Source organism: Cicer arietinum, chromosome 5 (genome assembly GCF_000331145.2).
Source record: "Cicer arietinum cultivar CDC Frontier isolate Library 1 chromosome 5, Cicar.CDCFrontier_v2.0, whole genome shotgun sequence".
NCBI classification, from domain to species: Eukaryota; Viridiplantae; Streptophyta; class Magnoliopsida; order Fabales; family Fabaceae; genus Cicer; species Cicer arietinum.
This window is the reverse complement of record NC_021164.2, coordinates 1,926,167-1,952,449: the sequence shown is the minus strand read 5'-3', so window position 1 is coordinate 1,952,449 and position 26,283 is coordinate 1,926,167. Positions and strand designations below refer to the sequence as shown.

At 31.8% G+C, this 26,283-nt stretch overlaps 2 protein-coding genes across 2 annotated transcripts in view; one reads left to right on the top strand and one right to left on the bottom strand.

The window, feature by feature from the left end:
• LOC101512312 (chloride channel protein CLC-f) overlaps positions 1-1,931 on the bottom strand; it is a 9,165-nt gene extending 7,234 nt beyond the window's left edge. The window contains exon 1 of the mRNA XM_004499625.4: positions 1,194-1,931. Coding sequence (XP_004499682.1) covers positions 1,194-1,595 — 402 coding nt within the window. The 5' untranslated portion in view covers positions 1,596-1,931. The remainder of the gene's footprint in view (positions 1-1,193) is intronic.
• Positions 1,932-16,270: 14,339 nt separating this feature from the next.
• LOC101512845 (uncharacterized protein At4g26450) lies at positions 16,271-24,880 on the top strand. Its single transcript, XM_004499626.4, has 4 exons — positions 16,271-18,420; positions 18,920-19,109; positions 19,279-19,327; positions 24,487-24,880. Exons 1-4 carry the CDS (start codon positions 16,412-16,414, stop codon positions 24,540-24,542), a joined length of 2,304 nt encoding a protein of 767 aa, XP_004499683.1. The 5' UTR covers positions 16,271-16,411; the 3' UTR covers positions 24,543-24,880.
• Positions 24,881-26,283: the final 1,403 nt, after the last annotated feature.

The following is a 26,283-nucleotide window of genomic DNA, read 5'->3' as shown; positions in this document are numbered from 1 at the left end:
AGATCAAAACAAAAAAGTAAAAAAGGTAAAAAAAAAAAAAAAAAGAAGAAAAAAAAAATACACAATCAACAAGATGACATTCTAATCGATTAAAGAGTTCATACATTTTATGCTTTCAATCTTATACAACACCAAACCAAATAATCCATAGTATAAACTACGAGTTATCTAATTACCAAACCATCCCCACTTTCTAATAGAGACAATACTTACTTCTAATTCTTTAGTTTCAAAATTAAAGAAATTGGTACGTCCTCCGAGAGTAGGCGGCCCAATGCACAAAGCCCCCACCAGGTGGGATCTGATGAGGGTAAATGTATGCAGCCTACCTCTACAAACAGAGATGTTGTTTCTTGGATTTGAACCTTATAAATCAGAGACAATCCTTACTTCTAACTTCTTAGTTTCAACGTTAGAGAAATTCTTATGCCTCCAAGAGAACTACTCAAAGAAGACGGTCCAATGCAAGAAGCCCCCACCAAGTGGGATATGATGAGGGTAAATACGTGCTGCTAAGCTTTACCCCCCGAAAAACAGAGATCTTGTTTCTTGGGTTTGAACTTGTGACATCCAAATCACAAGCAACATGAATACATGTCATTCGATCAAATTCACAAATACACAAAATCTATACATTATGGATCTATGTAAGATCGACACTTCAAATTGAAGTCGTGTCTTGTGTCTGATGCATATTGGTGTCGGCCACCAACACAATATTGACACATGCAGTTACATTCAATCACTTTCATCTTCTCAAATTATTATCAGTGTAAATATGTTTCAATGTCAATATCGTGTCCAGTGTCCATGAATGTGCTTCACATAGATCTAGGTCATTGAGAGTATAACTAACAAGTAAAAGTCTCTCCTAACACCATATATCCTAGTTTGTTTTGCTCCTATCCATTGAGATCAACATTTCAAAACACTAATTTCTCCTATCAGTGTTAGTGTCGTGTCAAGTGTCCATGTATATGTGTTTCACATAGATCTAGATCACTGAGAGTATAACTAACAAAAGTAAAAGTCTCTCCTAACACCATATATCCTAGTCTGTTTTGCTCCAATCCATTGAGATCTACATTCATACACATCAATGTTCAACACAACAACAAACTAAACTAAACTTGTTGTACATAAAAATCACATAAAAAAAAAAATCCAAAATAGATTGATGAAAATTGACAAACCCCTTTATTGAAAGCAGCAACAAGGAGACCAGTGGCAAGACCAAGGAGACAACCAATAAGCAACAAAGCCCATTCAGGAGGTGCACTATCAGCAAGAACATCACCAGAAGAATCAAAAGAATGAAGATCAAAATCAGAGTGAGAAGAATCACGTGGATTATTATTATTATTATCATCATGATCTCTTTCTCTCTCTCTATCTAACCGCTTGAAACTATGACGATGGTGACTCGATAATTTTAAAAAATCTCTGAACCCTTTACCACTACCACTACTTCCACCACCACCGCCTCCTCCGCCTCCATTGACGGCGGCGACGATGATTTCCGATCCATGATTTTCAATATCGCGTTCTGCATCTTCTGATGAACCTAGAAGACGGTGTTGATCGTTTTCCGGCATTGGAAAACTCAGTTTTTTTATAGATTTGTTCAAAAACCCATCGACGAAATCGGTTCAATTTCAAAACCCATCGACGAAAACGGTTCAATTTGAAAACCCTTTAGAAATGAATGAATGTGAAGAATTGGTTGCAATTGAAATTCGAATCAGTTGATGAAATGTTGTGTTGGGTTTATCTTCTGAGTTTGAATTTGAATCAAAAGCACACACCAATTCGTTATTGCAAAAATGAAGGATCTTTCTTTTTTCTCTTGTTGTGAATGCAAATATACCAGAAAATAAAAGTACGTATTTTCATGAAAACTAAGAACAAAAAATTGGTCATATGTCATATCATTCATATTTCACTAGTTTGTGACATTTCTTGCCTACAAAAAAGTTTCAATTGTTGTACAAAAATAAAAGTTTGGTTTGTTGCGATTAATAGTTAAAAAAAAAAAATTACACATGAATTAAATTCAAGTTTTAATAATTATGCATTTTTGGTGTAAAACATTTTATACAAATAGTCAAATCTAAATGGTTGATGGAGTGATCATTTAATGATAACAGTTATAACTATTTAGTGAGACTATCCTAATTCTAAAAAAAAATATGACCTTTTTTTTTCTTTACATATTTGAAGGATTTTATGGATATGCATTGATAGTGAGTTATAATACTATCTTTAACAATACTTTTAGAAATATTTAAATTTAAATAGTATGTCTATTAAAATTGAGTCCAAAAAACGTAAAAGGTAAAATATTTTACAACCTCATGTTGTTTTTAAAATAATTTTCAGTCACCTAAATTATTATTTGATTGAGTCGCAGACTAAGTCACTCTCTTTAAGACATTTCGTGGCGTTGTTCAAAATTATGCAAGACATACTATCAATATGGTCGTCTTAATGTTTGTGGAGGCCCTGTTCGAATCTAAAAAATGGATCATAAAAACGCTAATATCAAGTTTCAATATTCTAATATTTGGTGGTGAGTGGTGGCAGCCGTTATCACATACTCACAATGATTGGAGAATCTGAGTATTTATTCTAGGCAAAATGTGCAAATATGAAATTTTAGATGCTAAGTGTACAAAATTAATGATATCATTGCAATTTTTCAAAGTTGAGGGTATACTATAAAAAAATTAAGGATATCAATGTAATTTTTCAAAGGTGAGGGTATATTATAAAGATATGGGTCATCCCTAATTGGGGGTCTTTGCCAATGTTTTGATTGCACAGGTTGATTGTCGACACTAACTATGAACCACAATGTCCCCAAAATAAAACATCTCAGTTAAAACTATATTTTCATTCTAGTTCACCGTAGAAAACCGTTCTAGAATTACACCTTCTAACTATAATGGTCACTCTAAAAATATGGTACTTAATATCACTCATAAATCGAAGGAACTACGGCACAAAAACTGTTCTAAAAGGACAATGATATTAGCACTACTCAAAAATCGCTCTAAAAGAACATTGGTATTAGGATCACTCAAAAATCGAACGAACATAAAGAAATGGGAGAAGTTGCTCAAAAGTGCATCGAGAAAAAGAGAGAGAAGATAGAAAGTTGGGAATTACATCCAACTTTAGTGTACTTTTCACAAGACTTTGACACTATTGATATAGTGATGGAAACAATATCACATATGTTAACTATCAAATGTGGGACTTTAGTATTTATTGAGTTAAAAACTACTCGATATATGATAACTTTCTAATGTGGGACTTCAATAATTTTTTAATTCACACACTAACATACTTTTTATGTTCCAAAATTCCCCCACTTGAATAAAAAAAATGTTTCTGCGTCAAACGCTTCTATAAGATTGAGCATAAGCATTTGTTTCTTCCGACTTGAACCTTTGCATAGTAAGTAAGATTTAGATTCAACAAAGTGACTCGTAGTCTTGAACTCTATCTTTGACATCAATCTCATACACATCCTTTTCATAGGGTGTATTCTCAAAAGCTCGTGCATTAATGGCTCTGCATTTCTATCTTATTATAGTGAACGCTCTAGGAATTATGTCCCAAAACTCCATAGGAAGCGACCTCACCTTCACATTCACATAGGTTATCGAGAGTACTTTTGTAGATAGGTACTCTACTCCACATAGAGTATATATCTCATTAAAGTTTATATTATATCATTCTTTCATCGCTTCAAGAATCATGCGTCTCTGATTTATAATAGTATGTTCATCTCATATCACTTCATGACTTGTTGAACTAAATATGAGTAAGTCGTCTACATAGAGACATATAATAGTGCAAATGCCATTTTTAAATGTGTAATAAATACATTTGTCATTTTCATTCACTTTAAACTCATTTGATATAATCAAGTTATCAAAAATTTTATGTCATTGCTTAGGAGCTTGTTTAAGACCATACAAAGACTTATCTAACTTACATACCTTGTTTTGTTTTTCATGAATCACAAAATCTTCAGGTTGTTCAATATTGATTTCTTCTTCCAAGTCACCATTTAAAGAAGCAATCTTGACATCCATTTGGTGTACCGCCAAGTTATGAATAACAACAAGTGAAATTAGTACCCTAATCGATGTAATTCTAGTGATTAGTTAAAAAGTGTCAAAGAAATTTATATTTTCTCTTTGTATAAAACTTTTGGCTACAAGGCGAGCTTTGTATTTATCAACAGTTCCATTGGTTTTTAGTTTCTTTTTCAAATTCATTTACAACATATCGGTTTGCAACTAGGAGGCAAGTATACTAAATTTCAGGTCCTATAAGACTTTGGAGAATCCATCTCATCGTTTATAGCTTTTTGTCATAGGCCTGCATCCAACGACAACATAGCTTCTTGATGATTTGCGGGATCCTGTTCTAAAGTATAGGTCGTATAATCAGATCCATAATCTTTAGCAACTCTTGCTCTCTTACTTCTTCGAGGTTATGTTTCACCTTGTTTGTTGCTTTTAGTGCTCCTAATCACAAGAGCGTGACTTGTTCCGGTGCCCCTACTATTTCTAGATTGAAAGATAATTTATTTTCATAAAAGTCAACATTATTTGACTCTATGATCACTTTAGTGTTTAGGTCATAAAACCTATACGCTTTGTTGTTTACTGCATACTCAATGAATACACATTCATAGGCTCTACTGGCGAGTTTAACTCGCTTGGAATCAAGGATTCTGACATAAGCTAGACAACCTCACGTTTGAAAATAAGACCAGTTTAGATGTCTTTTCTTCAAACTCTCATAAGGAGATGTTTTGTTTTTAGATTTAGGAACTCTATTCAAAACATAGTAAATAACCAATATAATTTTCATCCATCAATGAGATGTAGCACCAATGTTAAGCATAATAGCAACAACTAGTTCAGGGCAAGTAGCTTCATTGATCTATCTCTATAGATTATGATTCCTAACACATAAGAAGCTTCACCTAAGTCCTTCATCGATAAGCAATTCCCTAATCACATTTTCATATTTTGTAATTTAGCGATATCATTTCCGATGAGCAGTATGTCATCCACAAACTAGACCAAAAACACTAGTGTGCTCCCGTTAACCTTCTTGTAGACATAAGGTTCATCTTCATTCTTAATGAATCCAAAATTTCTTATAGCTTCATCAAAATGAAGATTACAACTTCTAGAAGCTTGCTTCAATCCATAAACGAACCTTTGTAGTTTGCATACCTTTCTAACATCCTTTGGATTCTCAAAACCCTCAAGTTGTGTTATATACACATCCTCAAGAAGGTTCTCGTTAAGGAACTCAATCTTAACGTCCATTTGCCAAATTTCATAATTATGGTTTGTACCAATAGCAAGTAGAATTTAAAACAGACTTAAACATTGCTATTAGAAAGTAGGTTTGATCATAGTCTATACCATTAATTTGTTTAAAACCTTTCGCTACTAGCCTTGCCTTAAAGGTATTTTACCTTATCATCCATGTCAATCTTTTACTTGTAGACCCACTTGCACCCTATGCGTTTTATCCATTTAGGTGCATCAACCAAGGTCCATACATGGTTAGTGTACATCGATTCCATTTCAGACATCATGGCTTCAAGCCATTTCTTAGATTTTGTTCCAATCATGGCTTTCTAGTAGGTTGTGGGTTCATCTTGATCCATGAATAACATGTCATCTTCTTGAGTCAAGATAAGTTCATATCTCTCAGTTTGATGGCGTGGTCTCTCATACCTACTATAACATCCCAGATTTTATACTAAACTATTTTATTAATTAAATAGAATTTTAAAGAATTAATTTGATGTTAAAATTACTTTAGAATATATGTTGATTAATTTTATGATTATTTCTCATTATATATGTGAGTTTCCTATGGTTTTATAATCGTATACATACTTGATTTAATGAGTAATATAAATTATAAATATTAAGTTGAGTTGTTTAATTTAAATTTTTTTAAAATGGTATTTTAGCAAGAGTATTTTAGACAATAATATTTTGAGTGAGTTTACGTGTAAATTTTCATTAAATATTTATGGTGATATTTTTGTGTGCGTTTGACTAAATGATAAATGCGTGCATACTAATATTTTAATTTTTTTTCTTCTGACTATCTCTTATTTTAATTATTTTTTTATAAATAATTATCTTAAGATATTAGTAATATTGTGATTAATTTTTTTAATTTTATATATTTTCTATAATACAGTGATTTTATACATATTTATTATGATTTAGTAATTAATATAAAATGTTGGTATTATATTTATTTATTTTATCATTTTGACCCTTCTCTAAAGATGACAGTATTTTAATGTAAATATTTGAAAAGAATAATATTTTAATAATTATGGTAATAATTATGAGTATGGTGCTTTTAGATATTACTAATTTATATATATATATATATATATATATATATATATATATATATATATATTTAAAAAATCGATTACTTTACTTTAAGAATTATGGTAATAATTATGAGTATAGTGGTAATACTGTTCTATTTTGCTGCATTGGTATGAAGCCAAAGGAAAAGAAGGAACTCATGCACTTGTGAGAGAAACTCTATTCCGATGTCCAACGACTGTCTAAAAAAAATTCTCCAATTTTGCTCAAATTTCAGTATGTTGTATCTCTCTCATTGAGTTAGTTGTTTCAACACCTTTTTCTAGAGTTTTAGCCTTTTCATTTTGTCTCTAAAATATATGACTTATCTGTTTATGAAACTCATTATTTCGCACCGTCCTTCTTCACCATAAGCCCGATTTTAGTGAAACTGGCGTTAAACGACTGTGTGAACAGTAGTTATATTATCTATTGATTAGTTTTCTAATTTATAGTAAGTTTCTTCGAATCAATTTCGAATTTGAATTTTTAGAGTGTGTTGTCATATTTTATTTTTGACGTTTAACCATAAATTATCGAATTTGATCAACTGGAGGACGATGAGTAAAAAAAGTAGAGGCTTTTCACTTGTGGACTCGGATTAGCATTTGAAAGCATCGAAATAAGGTAAGGGGTCAATCGGCGTTTGATTTCATGAGTATATTATAATGTGAGATGAATGGGAAAATCATATTTCTCATCAATTCATTTTGGGCTCTCTACGAATGGCGGTAGCCCTATTTAGTAATAATTGAATTAATATGACAAATTGGAGGTTTGTAAGATTAAAATATAGGTTAGAAACTTTTATAAGGTGTTGCCTAATTTAAATTCTGCAACTGTGTGGTATATGTGAAGAAAGTTTACGTTTTTATGTTTAATGTGTTGAAAGTCTTATTTATAGTATATGTGATAAAATTTGAATCTATGTGGAGCATATTATGAAAGTTTTAATTTCTATATGTATGTGATGAAAGTTTAAAATTTTTATGATATAAGAGATCAAAGTTTTGATTTTTATGATAGTTTTACAAATATACGATTTCATGATTTGTGTAGTGAAAGCTTTGATCTTTGTAATAGTTGTTTATGAATATATGATCTTCCTGATATGTGAGGTTAAAGTTTTGATTTTTATGATGGTTGTTTATGAATATTTAATTTTCATAATAAGAACCTGTGACGTATGACCTTAGTGATATTTGAATAAGGTGATGATTTCATATAAGTTATTTTTTAAGGATTTGACATAATCTTAGTGGGTTGTTTGGGAATGTTTGATTTTGATAATACATCATCATGTCATGACATATTCATCTTCGTGGAAGTTGTCTTTGTGGTAGGTTTATTTTTCATTGGTATGAGTGATTTTTTTGTGTGGAAGTTGCCTTAGTAGTATGTATTATATCGGAATTATAGTTATCCGGAGCATGCATAACATTGCACCATCTTGTGATTATTTTTTTGGGGTTAATGTGTAGCTAATATGATAATAATTATCTTAGATGATTTGATGTTATAATAAGATATTGTTTTTCCTTGAGTGATTTTGACTTTATAATATGATTATTTCCATGAATGTTATGATATATTGTGATGTGTTTGATACGGCTATATGTTGATTATTTGTGTGTTCTTCTTACTTATATTATACTATCAACATGATTTAAAACTCATCACTACCTCCATTAAACTTCGTTCTAAACCTGATACTTCTATACCCCTAGACCCAAACCCGCTTATTCCTCATCTTCCTTCTAGCTTCCCAAACCATCACTCATTCATTACCTCTTTCACTACTAAAATTTACAAGATTAAGAATTTGAATGCTCAGAGTTTGGATCCTGATAAAGTCTCAAATTATTAGGACAATGCTATTTCCTTTGTCACAACCTGGATTAGGCAAAACAAATAGTAGGAAATACATTTGGCCACTCAGAAAGCTAGTGTTTTTAGACATATTATTGAGATCATCTACCGTTGGGTCTTGCATTTTCATAATGCACATGGAGACCAAATCAGAAAGCAACTAGCTACTACATCAGAAGGTCCATTGAGTGAAGATAACTTTCCTTCGAGTTATGTTCATCTAGAATCACTAGTTATTGCTCTCTTAGCATCATTGGAATTTCTTGTGATCATTCTACATGTTGAGTTACCTCCCTTGGATATTCCTACTATCGTTGCTTCAGGTTCTGCAGAGTCTATACCTCTGAAGGCCTTTCTGCAGCTGCGTTTGACCCATCTTAGTTTGTAAAGAAGGAAGACTTTAATCGTCTGGAAGTTAAAATTGAGATGTTCATGAAATAAACAACCAAGTATCATGAATCCATTCATAATACCTTAGGACTGATCTTAGCTAGATTGACCAGTCACGTTCTTTACTTTACCTTTGTTTTTCTTTCATTATGTGTATTGGTTGTCACTTTATTCTACAATATTCACTCTTTAATGCAAATGTTTTTTTGTTCATTAAGTTATAACTCTTATATCTTTTGTATGTATTTTACGCCTCTATACAACTTTTTTTGTCTGATGATAACATGATGAGTATTTTTTGTTATTTTTAAGTTTTTTAGAAAAAATTCTTATCTTTTAGCAAACTTTCCTTATCAAAATTTTTTCTTACTCCACTCTTTTCTGGAAAACTTGCTAATATTAAGGGGGTTTTACTGCTTTAATTTGAACAACTTTTCATTTATCTTTTTATTATATAGAAAATTTATTCACAAAAATAGATGTTTGTCATCATCAAAAGGAGGAGATTGTTAGGACCAGCGTGGATTGAAGAACAATGACCCTTAATTATTTTGATGATAACAAAAATTATTTTGTGGGAACAATTTATAGCACTAATAATCTTAATTAAGTGAGTAGTTCCCTTGTCATGAACCTTGAAGACATTACGTTGGAACCTCTTATGATTGGAGAACATAAACAAGACAATGCTCTGAAAAATCTGTTAAGTTGTGGTTGACTTTGATAAACGTGCTCTTAACGCACCTCTACTAAATCTTTTAATGCAAGTTCAATCTGATTATTTTGCGTTTAATAACCTTGTCGTACAAATTGACTGACTAGTCAACACTATGATAAAGTCCACATTTCGACTTCATCTGCTCATCATATTGGACTTATCCTCTAACTAAAGAACCACATGACATCATCTAAAAAGGCCATCATGGTTTTTCTGTCGCTTTTATCAAGATATGTCGAATCAATTTTGAAGACGAATTAAGATAAGTTTTTAATGCTTATCCAAGATCTCTGAAAATTTGATACGAGTTATTATTTCATATGTTAATTTCAAGAAATCACAACAACTACAAGAAACCCTAATTGACTCAAAGTTTCTCTATAAAAGGATTTGTGATCATCACTGGAAAATGAGAAACCAACAAGAGAAAAATCTATTGTTGCCATGAATACAAACTCATGAAAATTCTTGTATTAGCTCTAAGTGTTGAGAAATATAAAATATTTTATGAGAGAAATTTTTGTATAGATTATTGTGTGAGTTTTTTAGAAAATCTTCTTAAACATTGTTGTAACTTGGTCTAGTGGTGGTTGTTGCCCTCAACAGCTTGACTAAACTAAGTTAGAAGGTAGAGAAGACTTGAACACAATTAGTTTGACTAGAAGGTGTTTAATGGATGTGTGATAATGTTGGCGGTTCATGGATAAAATACTTCAGTGTGAAACGGCTGGAGGTAGCTTTTGTGTTGGTGGTGAACCAAAATAAATTGACTTGAGTTACTCTCCTTATCTCTTTACTTATTCTTGCTTTTAACATCACCAGTTTGTAATTTGTTTTTTAATTGAGTTAATTTATAGAAACAAAATATAATTCAAATCATCAATTTCTTGTGATTTTCTCTCTACAATTCACTTATTATCATCCCTAGAGAGTATTTAAGAAATTGTGAGACTGAGATATATTTTTCGTTTAAGTGATGTTTTCTTCTCAAACTCTCAAAAACAAACTTTTAGAAATTTTGATTACTACATACCTATTCCATCATAAATTGACATAACATTACTAATCTATGAGCAAACAGTTGCCTAAGGACCTCTCACACGTTGAAACAAAACTATAGTGTTTGTTTGTTTATGTTGTCACTTTTTTCTATATGCATTATAGTTTTGTAATTTTAACGTTTTAAGTGTAATGGAACACAAGATTCTATAATGGTGCGGGTAGCGTGAATCCAAACAACAATTTGTAACGTGAATTAAGAAAGATTTATAAATATAAGAGAAAGAGAGTTTGAAGTTTTTGAATAACTTACTTAAATTTATCTTATGTCATAAGAAATGTAATGCCTAATTTTTTTTGGATATTGGACAAAATCATTTACAATTTTTTTTATACAAAATCATTACATAGTTGTATACTAATTTTTTTAATATTCATATTTTTATTCGACAATTACTAATACTAATGGGATTAATGGACGATTTAGGCTGTGTTTGGAAGTTTAAGAGGGGAGGTTTTGAGAAAAATGAAAGAGAAAATGAAAGAAAGGAATGGTTTTGAAGGAAAATAATTTGTTTTTCTTCGAAATACAAATTTTTTCTGATTTGAAGGAATTCAAAATTTGAATTGAAGGAGAATTTAGGAAGGTTTTAGAGGATTTAGATAAAATTTTCAAATCATTTATATGTTGTTATAATAATCTAAAAATAAAAAATGGAAATCACAAATTTTCTTTTATCATTTTCTATAAAATTACTCTTTTAAATTACTGTATTTCCCACATAACCCTCTGATTCCCCTTCCAATCTTCCAAATAGAAAAATTTTGTTTGGGAGTTTAGAGGAGATAAATATTAGGGCTTTGCAGGGAGGGGGAGGAAAGATGGATACTTATTTGAGAAAGTGATTTTGTAAAGAATAATAAGAGAATATTTATGATTAATAATAGATCTTTGTGCCTTTTACATATGGTAGCTACATCAACATCAATTCTCTCAACATTTTTTATTTATAGCACGCCATATTTTATTACACGAAGTCATCACATGGACAATAACATTCTTATTTGCATTCAATAATAATTCTTTTTAATCACTTATGAATTAAATATCAAACCTACAACGAAAGTAAATCAAACACTTGTGTTGACCAATGACACTCCATAAAGAAATGTTAAATTATCTCATTATGTTGTCCACAAAAGACACAACTAATTTCTTGGCTTAATTGCAGTTTTGGTCCCCCTATTTTAGCTGAATCACGAAAGTAGTCCCTCCATTTTGTTTCTCCCCAGTTTTGGTCCCCCAAACAGAATTTTAGTCTAAAACTTGATGAAATTTTAGTTTTTAAAGCCGTACTACACCATTTATGATCATATATTTCAAGTACAATTGTTGCAAATGAGATCTTGAGGCATTGTGTGACTTAAATAAATGCAAAAAAAATGAAATTTCATCAAGTTTTGGACCAAAATTCTGCTTGGGGGACCAAAACTGGGTAGAAACAAAATGGGGAGACTACTTTCGCGATTCAGTTAAAATAGGGGGATCAAAACTGCAATTAAGCCTAATTTCTTTTTACAAAGATCATTTGCTACTGCTATTTTTGCATGTAGAATCTTCCAACAAAAATGAGTGTGCTGAATATTTTTTACTTTCCACAACTTTTTCTACACTTATTGATCAATATTATGCATTGAATTATGAGATGAAGATACTTCACGCCTGTGCCTTTAAGAAATGATATGATCTCTTCATAGAAAAAAACAGCTGACCGTGAAGCACTCGACACAAATTCATCTTGTGGTCAAGAAAAAGAAATTGGTAACTAAAGACTTTTTTAAGCTTTAAAAGGAAGAAAAATTTCATTAATTAAAAGAGTGTTCTAACACTGAATATCATGATTTATGAGATTCGATACAAACATAATATCACACTTATGAGGTTTATGAGACCAAATCTTGTGACCATTTTGATATCTAACTTGATTAACATGAAATCTAGCAATTCGACCCTACATAGCAAAGTTTGGGTGGCATTTTTTTATATGTTTGATTTTGTAGTGACAAAAATTAATTCTGAATAAATTGATTTTGTAAAATTGATTTCGCTAAAAAGTGAGTTCAATATATGTAAAGTGAATTGTTTTTGCATGCACTCATGTAAAATTTGGTTGAAAAATAAATTTCATGCTTAAAATAAATTGTAGATGCAAAAACTTCAAAATCTATCTTCAAATTAGAATCAATTCTAAATACAAAATTAATTATACTCAAGAATATTCAAACATGTCAAAATGAATTTGTCACCTCTAGAATAAATGTTACCTCCTCTAAAAAGAAAATCTGACATACAAAAACTAGCAATTAAATATATGTATACTTACTAACGAGTATTGGGTATAGCCCGAAAGGTTATCCTCCCTGAACGTAACGGACCAAAGTTCCAATTTCAACTATAAAAAATATATACTTGTTTCACAGTGTCTCAAATTGGATTATGAAAACTTATTTAAACAAAAAAAAAAGTGCATAAATAATTTGTTTATGTAAATGTCGTATGAATAAAATCTACATACATTATAATTATATATTAGCATATTATCACATTCTAATATTTTTTTGTTAAAACTCATTTACATTAAATTTCAATAGTTTGATTTAGTCGTAAAAACGAATCTTAGATGTATAGGTGTGAATTGAAACTCTATTAGTACTATTTGAGAAAAACAAGTATAAATGCGACTCATGAATAAAGTTGAGATGGACAACTGCACATAACTCCAATTTTCCAAGAACACCCATTTTTCTACTTATATATATAAAATACATGTTATATATATTAAAATTTATATTATTTAAATTAGGTTTAATTGCAGTTTTGGTCCTCCTATTTTAGTTGAATCACGAAAGTAGTTCCCCTATTTTATTTTTCTCCAGTTTCGATCTCCAAACAAAATTTTAGTCTAAAATTTTATGAAGTGTTATTTTTTAAAACCGCACTACACCATTTATGATAATAGATTTCATATACAATTGTTGCATCACGAGATCTTGAGACATGATGTAACTTAAATAAACGCAAAAAGAAAATGAAATTTCATCAAATTTTGGACCAAAATTCTGTTTGGAGACCAAAACTGAAGAGAAATAAAATAGGAGGACTACTTTCACGATTCAACGGAGATCAAAACTGCAATTAAGTTGTAGAAATTTATATACAGTACAAATTAAATAAATGCATGTGTTTGAATAAGTTGTAGAATAACATCAATTCATTGTATCAATAATTTTAGTTGCGGAAGAGTTTAATTTAAGCATTAAAATTGAAATGTTGATATAGAGAATTAGAGTCATATTTCTCTGTCTCTTTTGTATAACCGTTGATGGAATCTCTGTCTAATTTGTGGAAATGCATTTATTTCTTGTGAATGAGTGTTAGTTAGAGCTTCAACACCACTTTTGTGTTATACCTTATTGAGCCTAATTTGGATCCTTTTTATTATAATATAATTGTATAACCATACAAGTTTGATTTAAAGGTTTTTTTATAGTCAAGTTTGATTCAAAGTTTGACAAAAATACATGGTAAAATTTTTATTTTTTTAACTGAATTCGAGGTCAAATCAATAAAATTTTCAGGTCATAGTTTAATTGATTCAATTAGTTGAATTACAGTCGAATGATTCAATTAATAAATAATAAAAATAATAATAAAATACATGAAATAAATAAAAATATTTAAAACTTTATAATTTATAAAATTAAATTTTATAAAATTCAGAACAAATATTTAATATATATGATAAATACATTAAAATTCATAATAAAAATAAAATTTTAAAATATAATCCAAGAATCAATTCTCATATAAATCAACTTATCAATTGCAAATTAAGTTAAATAAAAATTTGAGTGAAATATAGATTTTTTGTTGTTGTTAAAAGTTAAACTTAAGAAGATTATTTTTTAAAAGAAAAACTAAATTTTTGGTATAAAAAATAAAGAATCGAATGTTTTAGAAAAACTAAAAAAATTTCTAAAACTTCTTCGCTTTGTATTGTAATCCATCGGTCTAATTAATTCAAATTGGTTCTTTTTTTATTATTATTTTTTTACTTTTATTATTTTTTCCTAAAAATTATTGATCAATTAGTTTTTAATACTGACCAGCTGACCAAACCAGTCATGAACCAACCGATCAATTCCACTAATCTAATTTTTAAAATATTGCATCAAGCATACGTTGACATTAAACTAATGTCCATGATACCTTTTCTTTCTCCTTTTACCATTTGAGAGGTTTCACTTACATTTTATTCTAAATATATAAAAATCATACAATTTTTTATATAATTATTAGTTCAAAAGTATATTTGACAACATCATCAAAATTAATTACATTTTGTTAGACACACATTTGAGTAAAATTACTCAAATATAAACCTTATTGGATCAGATTCATTTTAATTAAACGTAATTACAAAAAATAAAATTTAATCAAAGTTAATTTAATAAAATTTTAATTCGAATATGTATAATTATTCACACACATAAAATTACAATAAAATCTTTTAAAATTTAACTTTCGACTTCACAAAATTTTTGTTTTTGTAATTTAATTAATAATATATGAATAATTAATGTATCTAAATGAGTCTATATTATGAAATTGTATGACACTTCACTTAAAATATGTCAAATTCTATGTCACGTTATTTAAAATATGTCAAATTGTTATTTTTTAATTCGAAAATCCAATAGAAGAAACAAAACTGTTAACTTTTAAAATAGGAGGAACAATTTCGCGAATTGATGAAAATAGATGAATCAAAACTATAATAAAATTTATTTTTATTATAACAATAAAATATTGACTATTGTTTATTAGGATTCATCTCTATTGAAAAAACTATTTGAAATAAAATAATTTTTTACCTTTTACTCGATATCCACAAAAACATGTTCAAACTTTAATCAATTTTTTAAAGTGTTTAAATCTTTTACCATTTATATGTTGGTCAACAATTTACCTTATTTAATTTGAGAAAACATTATAAATTATAAATATAAAAATATATATTTTAATAATTAGAAGATAATTTCAAAGTTGGTCTTAGTGATATGAATATATATATATATATAGCTGGATAATTTACACCAACTCATTCTCATAAAATAATCCATACATCTCTTTGAAAAAATTACATCAACAAAGAGTAACAATATAATTTATATTTTTTTAATTAATTTATTTTTATATAAAATAAAACTTATAAAACTACCTTCCAATTTTATTTAATTAAAATAGATAAAAAAAATTCCAAACAAAAAACTGTAGAATGTTAATTTCCGCGTTCATAAAATATATAGTATAGTAATAATAATAAAGTAAAGTTTAGTTTCGTACAAGCGTGCAATTCATTCATTCATTCATTATTTATGAAAATGAAAGAGAGAAAATAAAGTTAGAGCATTAACATTGTACCCAAAAAAAAAAAAAGAAAAAAAAAAAAGCATTAGCATCTATCAATCTACCTGCGTGTCGATGGTAGCATCATCAATAATCAAACATGTTGTTTGTTGATGTTGATTTGATTTTTGATGCAATCGAATCAAATATCAAATATTAATTATTATTTTTTCTATACTCAAAATTCAATATTAATTGGTCCATCCATCATCCATGAAAGGTTCTAATCTCATGTTTCTCCTCCCATCATACTTACCCTGTTCCTTCATCGCCATTTCCAACTACTCCAATTTATTCTTCCACTGTCACTCCACTCACCTAACAATTTCTCAGATCTGATTATTTCCCTTCTTTTTCAATTCAATTCAATTCAATTCTCTCTCTTTTTTTGGGTGTAGTTTTTGTGTTTGTGTTTTTTCCTCTGTGAGATATGATTCTTCAATTTTCTGAATTTTAATTTTAATTGTTGTTGTTGTTGTTGTTGTTATTGTAATTGAGTTTGATCTGAATTGTGAAATTGAAAGAAACAGTATGCACCCTAGACAACGTAGTCCTAGAGGCTTTTATGCTCCTGAGTATCGCCACCGTGGTGGTGGTGATGTTGGTGTTGGAGTTGGTTTTGGAAGAGGTTATAATAATAATAACCGTAGAGCTGCTCCTTCTGTTGTTACTGTTGCTGCCGCCGGGGCTGGAGGCTCCGGCGGCATCAGTGGTGGTGGTGATATTTTTATGGAGGCAGGTAGGTTAGCTGCTGAGTATTTAGTTTCTCAAGGGTTGTTGCCACCAAATGTTTTGTCTTTGAAGTGGCATAATCAAAATGGTAGTTTTAAGAAGCATGTTGGTGTTGTTGGTGGTGTTAGTGTTGGTGTGGGGGAAATTGGGGTGGACGGAGGGAGGCCATCCGCGCTTGCCAGATTGGGGAATGCGGGTCCGGGTGTGGATGGAGGGATGACTGGTGGGAGGAGGAAATTGGGGTTTGAAGAGTTTGGACAAAAGGGTGTTAGTAGTGGTGGTAGGAGGAGGGGGAGTTTTAAGAGTAATGGGTTTGATTGGGGTAATAGAGAGTATAGAAGGAATGGATCATGGTCTGATAGATTTCAAGGTGGTTCGGATATTAGAGATGATGATGATGATGTTGATGTTGGTAGTGGAAGTGGTGTTAGACAACAAGATGAAGAGCTGCACCGGGAACAGCAGAAGCAGGAGGAGGAGGAGCTTGTTGGTGCTAGTGGTGGTGGAGGTGGTGGTGTTGATGATGTAATTGAGAAATCAAATTTGAATGAGTTTGTGCCTACAAGTGCGGAAGGTAATGATTTGGGAGCTGAGACCGATAAGGATCGGGTCTCGGATGGTGAATTGGTGGAATTGAAACAAAGTTGTTCTGGTGAAGTTAGAGATGTATGTGATATGGATGTGGAGTTTGTTGGGAGTTCCAACGATTTGGAGAATATGAACGATGAAGTTAAGGAGGTGGTGGTGGTGAAGGATGAAGCTGGTAGTAGTGATGAAGGCAATAAACCAAGTATCTCGAAGAATTCGTCTGCTCAGTCTAGTGATCAGGAGAATAATAGCTCTGGTAGTGTTTTCACTGATTTACTTTCATTTTGTAAATCTGTTAAGGTGCCTACCAAGACACGCTCTTCGCTTACAAACAAGAATTCGAAGGCTCTTCCGCAAGGGAACAGTGTAGAAGAGAATGTTGATGATCTTGTGGATCTTCAAGGACCTGAAATCTTAGCTGAAAATGAGGAAGATCAATCTCATGCCTCGGTCTCGGGTGTTTTGATATCTGACATGACTTATGAGGTAGTGCATATTGACTCGGACACTGCCGAGGTAGAACCTGATGATTCCTCTGAGGATATGAAAGAATTGGATACTGCTTGTGAAGCTGAAGAAGATCAATCTATTGAGTCTCAATCTGATCAAGATAGAGGCCAAGAGTCTACTGCTGAACTACCCAAGTATGGAGGCTGTAGTTCCGTGTCAGAGGAAAGGGGTGAGAAACGTGTTGCGGAAGACGACGTTGATGTCAGGGAGGACACCAAAAGACTGAGAGAGTGGCTGCCCTTGCCCTCCCCTATACCGAAGACCAAAGCGTACTTTCTGCATAATAACACACCAATTGAGGTGAAAGAGAGTCCAGAGGAAGACACAATTTCACATGTTGACAAAGTGAGTGTGGCTTCTGATCAGGGTAGCCTTATGAGTAGTTCTCAGTTCACTGATGGAGATAGAACATTTTTCGGATGTTCAGAGAAGAAGCCACCATTGCCGAGTTCATTTAGAACTTGTGATCTGAATCTCATTGAAGCATCTGAAGTTCATGACACTCATGTTGATCATCCTGTTCTTATTTACTCCCCTCCTGTTTCTGAAACAAAGGAAGCTATACCGGTTGATATTGATCTGTCCATGAGTCGTGCTAGTGTATCAGGAAAATTCAGTACTCATGGAACAGATGGCAAAGAGATTGAAGTAATTGATCTAGAAAATGATTCCATTCCAGAAGAAAAGCCAATCGACAGTATCGATAGAAAGTATGTTTCTTCTATACCGATTTCCATGCATTATGTCAGTTTTGTTTAATATTATATCCTGTCTCTCCAATTTAATGTTTGTTAGTACCTAACTAATCTAGTTATTATCATTTCTTCCGGTTACTCGGTGAAAATCTAAGCTGACATATAGTTTAAAGATCACTTCTATACCTTGAAGCTCTCTTACTAATATCAATTTATTTATTTCTATGCCCTTTTCTGCATGCTTTTGTTTAGTACCTAATTGATCTAGTTATTGTCAACACATCGGATAACACATCGGATGAGATAGGGTCTGAAAATGTGTTTATTAGTGGTGGAGAGTCCTCACTTTACAAGTCGGTTTTGTAAGGGTTGAGTTAGACCTGACCCAAATTCTAAGAGTTATCATCCTTTCTTCCAGTTACTGAGTGAAAAATCAGCTGAAGCGTATAGTTTTCAAGGTCCCCTTCTTTACCTTGCAGTTCTATTACTAATATTTTTTCATTCAAACACACAGGACAGAGGCTATGTTTACAGGACTTGAAGGTTTTTCCAGCCATGCTCAAAATGCTGCTGATATACATGATGTTCAGGATGGATATGGACTAATGATATCAGAGTTGCTTGGGACAGATTTCGCAAACTGCTCTTCAGTACCCGACGACATAAATTCTGTGCACAATGAAATAGGCCTTGATAATGCAACGGTACTGATGCTAGCTTCAAATTGAATTTTTTTATACCTGTCATTTTAAGTTAACTTCGCGGAGTTGATGTTTATTGCATTTCTTTATAATAAACAATGAAATGGGCCAGACAACTTTTCAGCTGCATCTTCTATGATGAATTTCACATACTTCCATTCTTTTATTTCAGGGGACACTTGCTGAGGATGATTCCATATATATGTCGCTGGGAGAATTAAGTATGCCAGTTCTTTTTAATGCTCTTTTTTGTTAAAAGTACTTGTGGTTTGTATTTTTTTGCTTTTTAATGATAGTTTATGGGTGGTTGAGTAGGTTTTTTAGATGGTAGAGATACTAGCTGTCTATTTATTTAATCTATATAATGTTATCACCCTCTATTCTTGAACCATAGTCTTTTCCCCACTAATTCGCAGACACGCTAGACACTTTCATGTATAGCTGGGGGGGTTAATAAACCCTATGCCTTTTCTTCTTCTGTGCTCCTTCCAGTGGTCTTGTTTGGCTGTTTCCCGCCAGCTACCCATTCTGAACGTGTTCCGTTGTGTACTGATCCAGTTGATGCACTTCCCACCATTGAATTTTCAGTGTTCGACCAGTCCACCTAACCTTGTTGCCATCTATCTTTCTAAGCATTGCAGCGTCACCTGATTTCAGTATGTGACACAATCTTCTGTGATAATCTGTCCAGACCTGCTCGACTCGTCTACTTCGGTCCAGCCAATGCAGTTATCACATAGTCACGGCTCTCATATTGAACATTTGAGTTTGTTTCAATTGCTGATTTGGTTATATCCACCTCACCAACAATTTGTTTTCCCTTCATCCAAGCATGATCCAGATTACCTATTTTGGGCAGCCTTTGTTTTCCCTTCATCCCTTTTGGCATAGGACTTATGAGTGATGAACAGTTGTGTAGCCTGTAGTGGGATGTCTCTTGTTCCCTATCCGCCCCCAATTTTTTGCCTCTATATGATAGAAGGATAAGACCTTATGTGCTAATAATGCTCAACACTTTAACTTTGTTATTCAGACTTGTTAGTTGTTACATGTGTGTTTGGAAAATAGGCAATCACGATCACACACACGGTCAAACGAAAGCTTCCATTTGGAGTTTCTAAAATGAGCAATCCGGCTGGCTGTTTATGCTTCACTCATGAGCAGGACTTCCAGTTCATCTGGATCCAGTTCGCCAATAGATTTTGATCATGTCATTATCTTTATGGAGGATTTTTGTTTTCTTCTCTTGCTACATGCATCTTCTTCACAATCACATGTGCCTGCTACTGTGCATCTTGCTGCTGATTCATCAATTATTGCCTTCGGCAGTTTTCTGAATCGTGTAGGAAATTGTGCCATGTAGGTAATCAATTCTGGCACAAGTTTGGGCACACTCACTACTTAGGCTTTTTGACTAAATGGAAAACTTTCGCGTTCAACCAATATTTTCAAATCATGTTAATAATTGCATTGCTTCCCCCTTTAAACTGGTTCACACTGATGTTTGCAACTCTTTTCTGTGATTCCAGTATTTCTTGATGATATGAAAAGTATGAGTTGCTTTACGTATTTTAATTGCGTAAGATATGAAAAGTATGACCTTGATGATATGAAAAGTATTTCTTGATGATATGAAAAGTATGACCTTGATTCCAGCTACCCAATCAATTTTGTACCTTTAAGTCTGCGCCTTTTATGCTCCAATAAGACTCTGAATAATTTTTTGCTTCATTTACAACTTTTACGGCTTCATGAACATCCTTTATCAATCTCCATGTTGTCAAACCTATAAGAAAACAACATTGTTGAGTGTAAAGACTGTTATTTAACGTAAGGCTCTTATTTTATTCCTTCACTATAATGTCCTTTGAAGTTTTGTGGTTATGAGGTCGTAGTTGCTTACCCCTTTTGGTTTTGCAAAAACCATCACCCCTTCTCTTAATCAATCTGTATTATGATTCATTTTGTTGGTTTAGGGGCACCTTGCATGTGCTTTGTTCTGTCTCTTGGTCTTGGACAGAACCAGCTCTGTGCTAAGTCTCTCAAATGCATCTTCTTGGGCAACTCTCAAGTCTGAACTTTAGAAGGGATATTGATGTTTTTCTCATGACACGTGTCTCTTAGAATGTGGGTTGGGTAAAACTGTTGTAAGATGATTAGATGAAGGATGCCTCCCACTTATAAACTCATTTCTAGGTCATATCTCATCCAATGTGAGACACTTAACAAGCACCCCTCACGTCCAAAAGGGAACATCTGGAGCGTGTGTCTCAAGTGGGCCAACAGATTGTAGATAGGCTTGATACCATCTTAGGTTGACTAACTCAACTCTACAAAACTGGCTTGTAATATAAGTGATGTTTCCCACTTATAAACTCGTTTTTGGGCCATATCTCATTTAACGCGGGACTCTTGACATTATCTTTGTTGAAGCTTCCTCTTCTTTTGTCATTCCCTTGCATGATAATTTTGAGTTACCATTTATGTCTTCACCCTATTATGCTTTTGGCATCTCTTCATCCTCTGTCTCTTTAATCATGAAGCACTATGCTATTCTTGGGTTGCCAAAAGGCCCAAAACAATGAGGAATATAAATGAAATGATTTCTTTGCATTCTAGTGGCACTTGCTAGGTTGGTTCTTTTGCCTATGTAAGCCCATTAATATCAACAACTATAATGGGATGGATAATAAGACTCCATTGAGAAATGGATCATAGAAATTTCTTTGCCGCATTATTTTTTAAGAGAAAAGTGCTGGAGCTTGGGTGCATTTAAACATAATTGTGAATGCAACCTATATGTAATGTGTCAATTTTATGTATGAATGTTCTAAAATATCCTTTTGTATATAAATGTGTTTAGTTTTGGCTTTTCATCATCCAAGATACTTAGTAGTGTTAATTAAAGGTATATTTGAACAAAATTAATAAACATGTCTAGTAATTTGAAACGGAGCTTATATTTTTAGGTATCCAGTTCATCTGGATCCAGTTCGCCAATAGATTTTGATCATGTCATTATCTTTATGGAGGATTTTTGTTTTCTTCTCTTGCTACATGCATCTTCTTCACAATCACATGTGCCTGCTACTGTGCATCTTGCTGCTGATTCATCAATTATTGCCTTCGGCAGTTTTCTGAATCGTGTAGGAAATTGTGCCATGTAGGTAATCAATTCTGGCACAAGTTTGGGCACACTCACTACTTAGGCTTTTTGACTAAATGGAAAACTTTCGCGTTCAACCAATATTTTCAAATCATGTTAATAATTGCATTGCTTCCCCCTTTAAACTGGTTCACACTGATGTTTGCAACTCTTTTCTGTGATTCCAGTATTTCTTGATGATATGAAAAGTATGAGTTGCTTTACGTATTTTAATTGCGTAAGATATGAAAAGTATGACCTTGATGATATGAAAAGTATTTCTTGATGATATGAAAAGTATGACCTTGATTCCAGCTACCCAATCAATTTTGTACCTTTAAGTCTGCGCCTTTTATGCTCCAATAAGACTCTGAATAATTTTTTGCTTCATTTACAACTTTTACGGCTTCATGAACATCCTTTATCAATCTCCATGTTGTCAAACCTATAAGAAAACAACATTGTTGAGTGTAAAGACTGTTATTTTAAAATACTGATGTTTGCAACTCTTTTCTGTGATTCCAGTATTTCTTGATGATATGAAAAGTATGAGTTGCTTTACGTATTTTAATTGCGTAAGATATGAAAAGTATGACCTTGATGATATGAAAAGTATTTCTTGATGATATGAAAAGTATGACCTTGATTCCAGCTACCCAATCAATTTTGTACCTTTAAGTCTGCGCCTTTTATGCTCCAATAAGACTCTGAATAATTTTTTGCTTCATTTACAACTTTTACGGCTTCATGAACATCCTTTATCAATCTCCATGTTGTCAAACCTATAAGAAAACAACATTGTTGAGTGTAAAGACTGTTATTTAACGTAAGGCTCTTATTTTATTCCTTCACTATAATGTCCTTTGAAGTTTTGTGGTTATGAGGTCGTAGTTGCTTACCCCTTTTGGTTTTGCAAAAACCATCACCCCTTCTCTTAATCAATCTGTATTATGATTCATTTTGTTGGTTTAGGGGCACCTTGCATGTGCTTTGTTCTGTCTCTTGGTCTTGGACAGAACCAGCTCTGTGCTAAGTCTCTCAAATGCATCTTCTTGGGCAACTCTCAAGTCTGAACTTTAGAAGGGATATTGATGTTTTTCTCATGACACGTGTCTCTTAGAATGTGGGTTGGGTAAAACTGTTGTAAGATGATTAGATGAAGGATGCCTCCCACTTATAAACTCATTTCTAGGTCATATCTCATCCAATGTGAGACACTTAACAAGCACCCCTCACGTCCAAAAGGGAACATCTGGAGCGTGTGTCTCAAGTGGGCCAACAGATTGTAGATAGGCTTGATACCATCTTAGGTTGACTAACTCAACTCTACAAAACTGGCTTGTAATATAAGTGATGTTTCCCACTTATAAACTCGTTTTTGGGCCATATCTCATTTAACGCGGGACTCTTGACATTATCTTTGTTGAAGCTTCCTCTTCTTTTGTCATTCCCTTGCATGATAATTTTGAGTTACCATTTATGTCTTCACCCTATTATGCTTTTGGCATCTCTTCATCCTCTGTCTCTTTAATCATGAAGCACTATGCTATTCTTGGGTTGCCAAAAGGCCCAAAACAATGAGGAATATAAATGAAATGATTTCTTTGCATTCTAGTGGCACTTGCTAGGTTGGTTCTTTTGCCTATGTAAGCCCATTAATATCAACAACTATAATGGGATGGATAATAAGACTCCATTGAGAAATGGATCATAGAAATTTCTTTGCCGCATTATTTTTTAAGAGAAAAGTGCTGGAGCTTGGGTGCATTTAAACATAATTGTGAATGCAACCTATATGTAATGTGTCAATTTTATGTATGAATGTTCTAAAATATCCTTTTGTATATAAATGTGTTTAGTTTTGGCTTTTCATCATCCAAGATACTTAGTAGTGTTAATTAAAGGTATATTTGAACAAAATTAATAAACATGTCTAGTAATTTGAAACGGAGCTTATATTTTTAGGTATCTGGATCCTCTACAACTGATTTATGATGCAGTAGCTGTAAGAACCATTAAATTAGAGAAATAAAATTTCTCTAAATCTAATGGTTTTTACGGCTGCTGCACCTCCATCATAAAGTAGCTGTAGACGATCCGAAACTATATATAGGGATGCATTTTTTTTCTCTAAAATGTGTATATAATTAGGGATAGAGGTAGCATTAGTGTGCAGATTCTTGTATTGGGTTTCATATGTTTTGTATGAACCTAAACTAATTGTTTTTGGTGTAGGCTTTTTGCGCCCGTGGGAGCAGCCACCATCACAGGATTATCAGAAGCACTTCTGATCCATTCTCACTCAAATCCTCTCAGGAGACATAATGCAGCGGTATGCATCATAGTTGTACTAGGTTCTTACAAAAGTGAAAATGCTGCTTTTGATTTTTTTTTACTCCATTTTTATAAATTGTCTCTTGTTTGGAATTATATATGCTAATGTCCTCTAATCTCTCTGCATCACAACATCGAATTTAGATTGTTTTAAGAGTTAGAGAGGAAAATTGTCTCTAGAGGCAAAATTGTAAAATAGTCCACTGTACCTCATCCACTTATGTATTTGGCCATATGTAGGGAATATTTGATAAAATGGATTTGAATCAACATTTTAGTGTATCTTTGGTTTCAATTTTTGAAGAGTCAAAATTGATTTAGGAGATGCAAAATTGATTTATACATGTTTGTATGTCCTCGAGTATAATTTATTTTGCTTTAAAAATTGATTCTAATTTGAAGTTAGAATATGTAACTTTTGACTTCTATAATTGATTTTTAGTGTCGGATTTATTGTTCGACTCATTTTTACATGAATGTATCCAAATAGAAATTGGTTAAACATTTTCAACTCAGTTTCAGTTAAAATAAATTTTATAGAATTAATTAACTCAAAATAAATTGGTCACTGAACTATTACTCTTATGCTGTACCTGTGAATTTTTGTGAATCCAATTTTATAAGTTTACTACACAATTCTTTTCATTTTATTTTAAAATGTGTTCTGATGGGAACTGGTTTTTTATTAAGACAGATAGGTGTATAGTGGATATCAGAGAAGCAATAATGCTTTCATTTTCCTTTGGTATTTAGCTACCCCTTCATTACCCAAATGATCTAATATCCCATTTTATTCTTCTTACCCATCACCAGATCCAATAGTTTAGTCTGATACCGTAAAAAAATACACCATAATTGCTAGTGTGATTGAGTGAGAAAAAAATTACTCTTTTCATCCCATAATAATTGAGACATTTGATATTTTACACATATTAAGAAAAATATATAAATGAAAGAGACAATATACTCTTATCAAATTATCTTTATTAGTTATTGGTATATTATCAATGTCATAAATGTATAGTAAAAAATATTGTATTGAAAATAAAATAAATAATATTAATTAAATGGTATAAGTGAAAAAAAAAAGTGTATTGAAAATTGAAAGAGTCATTTATTTTAAAATATTAATTTTTACAAATGAATCACTTATGAGACGGAGAAAGCAGTAAAAAAAAAAGCCTGAACGTGGGTTCAAGAGAGACTAATTGGGACAAGGGGCAACTAGTTTCTGGTTTACCAAAAACCTTTGGTAGCAAAAATGCATTTTTTTTACTATACGTAGTGGACTTTATATGCAATTATTAATGCTATAAATTAAGGTTTATACTTACCTCACAAATTTGATCATCGATCAAGTATCAATTGTGAAATAAGAAGTTGATACTAAATTGGTTGATTATCTTCGATTTATTGTAGCTTAGTCTCTAATTGTAGCGGTTTTTAATTTTAGTCTCTTTAAGTTTTTGATTTGATTCAATTCTTCCAAATTCATAAAATGTTATTTTTAGTTAATGATGGGGTATTTTTCGACTATATCTTTTTTTTCAAAAAATTCAATATACCCTAATTTATTTGACCCTAATTAAACACAATATATTAAATAAAAAAATATATCACAGTTAAGTAGATGTGCTATAGAAAAATAATATTTTGGAGCACAAATAAATTAACAATTTCATTCTAGATTGTTAACAA